We start from the raw sequence: 7,055 nt of genomic DNA, 5'->3' as shown, positions 1-7,055 counted from the left end.
CTCTTTCCACAAACTCTCCAACGATTAAAATTGATCGTAAGATAATAGAATTGGTGATTTATCAGACTAACTCACGAATGATCACAGGTATATTTCACTTATCGTAACCACAATTCCGTTTTCGTTTTTGATTTACCGAATCTGCCTATGATTCGGATTACTTACATGATCTAGTGCCAACATAGGATTAGAATCTGCTTACTCTTTCCAGAGCACATAAGTTCAATCCCAGTTTTTGATAGGGTTCGTCTTGCGGAATCTTCAGTGTCGTCGTTATTTTTGGCTGTATATGGTGTTGTTTGTTTTTATTAGACTTGTTTTGTTCTCTCTCTTGTTCAACCACGGCAAATATTTTCATTTAGTTTTTTTCTTTCCAGGAGTGAATATCTATGTATATAATATATTCTAATCCAAGACAGAAAACCCTAGCCGTATTGGTCACAACTTTTTGGAACTTTTGTTCCTCAGTGCTCTTTAACTTTGTACTTGTTTTGGCTTTCGAACTTTTTTCATCTGAGCGTCACTGGTTAGTCTTGTGTGGACGAAACGCGTGTCTGGCGTATTAAATTTTAAATGGTACCTTTTGATAGCTATTATTCGTGTGTTTCTCTGTCCTATGTGTTCTCACATTTATTTTTGTTGTGGTTCTGTCATGTAATGTTGTAATTTTAATGTTATAATTAACATTGCAACAAAAGCGGGAGGTTTGGCATGCCACAAAACTAGGTTCAACCAACCATTTTTTTCTTGAAATGTCCTGTACCAAGTCAGGAAAATGGCCATTGTTATATTATAGTTCGTATCTTTGTGTGTTACATTTTAATGTTGTGTTTCTGTTGTATCGTAGTTCTCTTATGTTTGAAGCGTTCCCCCAGTTTAAGTTTGTAACCCGGATTTGTTTTTTTTTCTCAATTGATTTATGAATTTCGACTGACAGCGATATACTACTGTTGCTTTTATTTCTATTGAATGGCATTCCCATATCAAACAGTTTTTGTCCATCAAGGATTTTGAGGTCTCTTTGAATATTCTGTTGAATTCATCCACAACGATTTCGGACTACGAGTAATTTATTACCTGGAATATTGTATGGACACTTGTTTATCTTAATCACCGTATGTTGACCCCTAGCGGCGTTTTTCTGGATTTTTGTTTTGTTATGTTGTTGTTTCATTGACTTATATATATATATATTATTTTTTTATTTCTAACTACATGGACTTTAAAAATTAATATAGTTAACAAAGGTTCCCTGAACTTAAGATTAAGAACCATATTTAACATGGTTTGGAACTCTCTTTCAATCGATATTTTAATTATTCCAAAGTAATGCCGTGAACGTATCTTTTGATGTGCATCTATAAAAATGTTATGTGTGCAACATTTAATTGGTGCATGTATCTTCATTTAACTTTTGAGACACTCTATACCTTAGCTCAAAATATTTTGACTTGTACTTATCATTCCAAAACTCTTACATTTCTCTCAAATACCTAATTATCATTAATATTTTCGTTACCAAGAAAGTGCTTTGCATTATCAAACCATCTAAACAATGATCACGTTGTGTGTCAATCCTCAACAAGGGATCTCGTGGAAGACCACGTTCTTCTTATCCGGAGAATACGTAACAATGAAGATATATAACGAAATCAACGTTTAGTTTTTCATAATAGGAAATCACAGCAGAAGCTATTAATCGTAAGTATACGCAGAAGTATAAAATTTTATTTTATAACATTTGAAATAGAAATATAATCTAAATTGTTGACATAATATAGAAAACGTGTTATCAAGACAAGAAGAAGCTATAAAATTAATGTATATAAAAAAGATGTGGTATGATTTTTTGTATATATATGTCTGTTTGCACTTGTTCCATTTTCTCGTAAGTTCACACTATAGAACTTCACAATTTTCCGTTGTATGCATTTTGTTTTGATTTGTTCGTATGGTTATTAATTGTATAAAATAGCAAGGCAGGTATACTGGACGAGCTAGAACAACAAACCTTTGTCTGCTGTTCTCGTTTGTAAATTCTAGGTGCATGGACACGGAGTTTTTTTTTTTTTTTTTTTTGGGGGGGGGGGGGGGTTGAGTCATATTTATATATATTTTGTTTTGACGCTGTGTTCACTGAAATGGTTAGCAGTTAAGAATTTTGTTTGTCAAAGATTTACAAAATCTTTAACTTTATTATTTCTTTTAACATTGGCATAACTATTTTTTTTTTATTTCCTAGCAATGTGCAGTTTACTTTCCATATCCGATGTATACTGAAAGATCTATTTTCACTGAAAATTGTTTCAGCTTTTAAGCAATTTTAAACATATCTACTTATATGCATGTGTGCTCATACCAACACAACCATGCATATATTGAAAGCAGTTACGTTTGGAGGAAAGTAAGCTGAAATGATCCAGAAACTTTATTGAAAATATCTGAAAGATACTTATAGAAATAGTTAAAAGGCTCCATGCACGCATCAAGCGTCTGTTGCAGTGTGTTTGTGAAAGCAACGAAAGTAATGTCTAGACTAAAATAGAATAAAAAAAAAACTACAGTAATGAAACAAAACCATAATAATTATATGAATAAAGGATCATATTTTTTTCTTTACAGATATTAAGAATGTGGAGTTCCATTTTATCATTCGTTAGCCTTCTTTTAGTTGTGCAAGCCGCCACCGACTATGTGAAACCATGGTTTTGTCACAAACTTGATTGTCCGAAATTTACAGTTTTGCAGAACACGACAGTAAGTTTCATATAGTTTACTATTAATGGATAAGTTAAAAATATAAAGGAGGAAGTAAAAAAAATGTTTTGAGAAATTCGAGTTTGTTTAAAATTAACAGGATGTTTTTGCTATAAATAAAAAAAAATCCAATTTTTACTTGTTTCGCTAGTGATTTTCATTAGTTTTACAATTCTTTTGAGGGAGAACTTTTATCTTGCCGAAATCATAAATTTGTTCTGAAAAAGATCATATTAAAAAATTGCCATTTCTTATGGGATTAAATCATGGAGGGTTATCGTTAATGACAAAAGAGAAGCAGCAGTTCTATAAACAACGATTTACTATAAAGTAGTTCAATCAGTAAACGAAGAACTTTTATGTCATGTTAGAAATAGAGATTTCAAACCATATGTTCCCATTCAAAAGCATTGATTGTCAAAAAAGGGGGTCCAATCTGCGAACCCCCTCACCTCCCCTGGATCGACCACTAACCAACTATAGATCAACTTGCAACTCTAGAAGAATACAAATTCAAATTTCCAATACATTTGGATGATGAATATATTAATGACATGTACTTTTAGGACTACCAACTACGACACTATATTCCATCAAAATGGGTAGCAACAAACATGACAGTTACCACTTATAGCCATGGTCAGTTGTTCCAGAAACTTTTCCAATACATATCAGGAAATAATGTTCCAGGTCAGTAGAGTAAAACAAATACATTACTATATGTTGTCAACACAGAGATAGCATTCACTTCTAACAAAAATGTAATTTTGTTACTTTGCATATAAAAAATAACTTCAGAAAAATGTGTATATCTTCCGAAAACTTTCACAACACATGAGACCAAATTCAAAAAGAAAAGAGATGTGAGTCAAAAGTAAACAATCCATCGATACATTCATTGTAACCAAAAGAAAAGAGATGTGAGTCAAAAGTAAACAATCCATCGATACATTCATTGTAAAAAAAAGAAAAGAGATGCGAGTCAAAAGTCAGAAATCCGTCGCTACATTCAGTGGACCCAAAGACAAAAAAAGTCAATAAACGGTCTTCAGTCAAGTTTGAAGTCGACCCGAGTCTAAAGACAATTATACAAACTACAAAATATCTGCCATCATCACTGAATGAAAGATATCATAAGCAACCATGCCATTGTGCTGGATTTATTAGTTTGTATAGTACTAAAACGTAACCAGATTAAAGAAAAAAGGCATGGTACTGTTGTAATTGCTAAAACAATTTCAGAGTAAAGTTATGTTTAGTATAACCCCACACCTATATAAAACGCTAAATAGTTTTCTTTCGACAATTCAAGATTGACCTGTAATGGTTTGCTTTTATGGATTGTTATTTCGATGGAGAGTTGTCTCATTGGAACTCACACCACATCTTCCTATATCTATTGTTATAATTTACAAATAATAAACAATACCTAATCTATTCAAAGGACAAAAAGTGGAAATGACAGCTCCCGTTGTAACCACTGTAATACCAGATACAGATGGAACTACTATGTACATCATGCACTTTATGATTCCCTACGCAGTACAGGCCAATACTCCTGTTCCTAATGACAGCGATGTATACTTGGTAGATGTGCCAGCAATGGACGTTTACGTAAAGTAAGTTATTGTATCTTGATATTAGATAGGCAATTTGGCATTGCTTTTGTTCATTTTCGGAGAAACAGAATAACCTTACACTACTAGCAAATGTCAAAAATTTCCTTATTGTAATGCAGAAATCGAGTAAGTTTTGTTCAACTCTATTTTAAACATTAATCGCAGATGCAGATCATGACAAGATTTTGAAAAAGAGACAAGGACGCAAACAAAGACAACGTTTCACTTTCTATATATAGTTCTGGTTGAACTGGTACAATATAAAAAAAAAACTCTTCATGAGTGGGACTTGTAAAAAGAATACGCGTTAACCATATATGTAAATTAATTCACATTGAATCGTTCTATTAGTGAAGCATTTACTTCCTACAATGAACTCGATGCTAGTGGTCTACTGTCCGGCTCTCATCTGTCCTTCATCGTGCTTGACCAATCAATTATTTTTACTTGGTCAGTATGTTTTTAACGTGACAAGTTATCAGTCTGAGAGTCACTAAATATGGTCTAAATTGAATCAAAGAGAGATGTGCAGTGATAGACTGGATAAAATGAATAAAGGAGATCATCATAATTATGTGCAAATAATTAAAAGACATCCATAGAGGAACGGCCTGTCCGTGTCCGCACCTATAACTCTCCATAACTTATAAGTACATTGTTGTATAGATAAAATCAACGTCAGACAAAACCAACCAACAACACAAATAACCTAAAATCAAAATATTGGAGTATAATGTAAATCGCGTGAATTCGATTTCGTTTGTATCAACGTGCCTGAGGAACACTTGTCAAACAATTTATGTAATTTAAGACTGGAGGAGTAAAGCTGCTGTAAAACGCCCATGTATTTTTTTTAAAGTTTTTTTTGTCATATATATATAATTATTTCAATGTTCGTGATTCTAAAATAGCTGTACAGATTTCACTCATTATATAAATAATGTACGGTCTGACGCCCTCACGCGAGTATTGTTCTCCCACTGTCTTTTAAAGCATATTACGAAAACATTTTACATAACTGGTGTTGATATATGTCTTTTCTTCATGTAACAATTGAAATGTGTATTTTTTTCCCCGGCATTTTAATTCTTTTTCCAATAAGTATGAAACTAAAGTATGATATGTCTGCGGTATTTGCGGTGCTCGGTATATTGAGCTTGACATATTTGTTACTCTCACAAAGCCATAAAGCTTTATTTAACCTGGTATAATACGATTCTCGTACAGTTAGTATGTAATGAAAGAAATGTCAAATTCCACAGTTCTAGTTCAAGGAGAAGATTATTCATGTTATTGGTACAGTGATGTAAGAAATAATGGAAAAACGAGACTGTCAATGTCAGATTAAAATGCTAAAAGAAGTCGCTTGAATTGCTAATATTCGTATACAGAAAGATTTTTTGAATATTCAAGCTCTAATAAATGAAAATCTATTGTTAGAGTAAATACATTTAAAAAAGAATATAATCCTGTCATTAATATAGCTATCATGCAGTGATGGCAAATTTATGTAATGTTTATGGTATTGCATATTAAGACTCTGAAGTGCATAGTCTGTCAAACTTAATTACGCTATATAAATAAAAGCAGACCTTAATCTATATCATAGTAATAGTTTGTAAAAGTACAAACAAAACAAATTCATTAATCTGTATATGAAAAGTATACATATTGAGAAATCATAACTACTTCCTTTTAACAAAATACAAATATATATATATACAACTCGTCTAAACATCAACCCAACAATGTTAGATCTGTAAATTTGCTTTCGCAAATTTTTGGTTCTTCCCTCGCCGGGATTCGAACCCATGCTACTGTGATATCGAGACACCAAATCGCCTGCACTGCAGCCGTCCCGCTAGACCACACGACCACCTGGGCTCTCTCTCTCTCTCTCTCTCTCTCTCTCTCTCTCTCTCTCTCTCTCTATATATATATATACCAAAACAATTGTAAGGCCTAATACAATTGAATATTGTGATCATTCATTTACATATGTTTTCTGATATTTTATTTTAGATCATTTGGTGGATTCGCCAGAGACAATACCTACGTCACAAAATTACAGGAACTAAAAACAAGTTTAGACACTAGTGCTACCAATTTATATGATTCCTCTCAGTTCTTCACACTTGGATATGACAGTCCGTTTGCCTTTATTAACAGACATAACGAAGTGTGGCTTCAAGCCGTGAAAGCATAAACAAAAATATATTTTCTTAGTGTACATATTTGTAAATAAATCCTTTTACATAAATATTTGTGAGAAAATAAAAGCATTTGTTAGGTTGTTTTTCGATAAACAAAGGACAAAATTAATTTGCACGTATACTGCAAGAAAAAATTGTCAAATACGTCTATTAATGAAAACCTGTCGTAAAAACAAGATAGAAATAACATACATTTTCATGCTAAACTTTGCCCATGCAGAGTACAACTGTTTTTTTTAGTTAGTTTAATATATACAAAAATTGGATATATGGGGTTCTTCAATATGCGGAATCTAACCATCTATTTAGATTTTTAATATTTGGGTCCGGTTATCAAATTGATCGACATTGAGGTCTAAAGGGTCTAAAATTGAACATTATTTGATTTCATCAAAAATTGAATTCTTGGGGTTCTATGATATGCTGAATCTAACCATGTATTTAGATTTTAGATATTGGACTTTAA

The 7,055-nt window shown here is 32.3% G+C and overlaps 1 protein-coding gene across 1 annotated transcript; it reads left to right on the top strand.

Annotated features, from left to right (window-relative positions):
• The first annotated feature begins 1,589 nt into the window (after positions 1-1,589).
• On the top strand, positions 1,590-6,653 carry LOC143070703 (heme-binding protein 2-like). The gene is made up of 5 exons (XM_076244895.1): positions 1,590-1,701; positions 2,623-2,757; positions 3,324-3,447; positions 4,202-4,376; positions 6,399-6,653. The coding sequence occupies exons 2-5, from the start codon at positions 2,632-2,634 to the stop codon at positions 6,580-6,582; spliced, it is 609 nt and encodes a 202-aa protein (XP_076101010.1). The 5' UTR covers positions 1,590-1,701; positions 2,623-2,631; the 3' UTR covers positions 6,583-6,653.
• Positions 6,654-7,055: the final 402 nt, after the last annotated feature.

This window comes from Mytilus galloprovincialis, chromosome 4 (assembly GCF_965363235.1).
Source record: "Mytilus galloprovincialis chromosome 4, xbMytGall1.hap1.1, whole genome shotgun sequence".
In the NCBI taxonomy this organism is placed as follows: domain Eukaryota; kingdom Metazoa; phylum Mollusca; class Bivalvia; order Mytilida; family Mytilidae; genus Mytilus; species Mytilus galloprovincialis.
This window is presented reverse-complemented; position numbering and strand designations above follow the sequence as displayed.

Bases quoted from the DNA above. Each gene is read 5' to 3' on its own strand.
- LOC143070703 (XM_076244895.1), top strand. From the start codon at position 2,632: ATGTGGAGTTCCATTTTATCATTCGTTAGCCTTCTTTTAGTTGTGCAA. The intron at 3,448-4,201 runs GTCAGTAGAGTA...ATCTATTCAAAG, and splicing joins ATCAGGAAATAATGTTCCAG to GACAAAAAGTGGAAATGACA. The intron at 4,377-6,398 runs GTAAGTTATTGT...ATTTTATTTTAG, and splicing joins GCAATGGACGTTTACGTAAA to ATCATTTGGTGGATTCGCCA.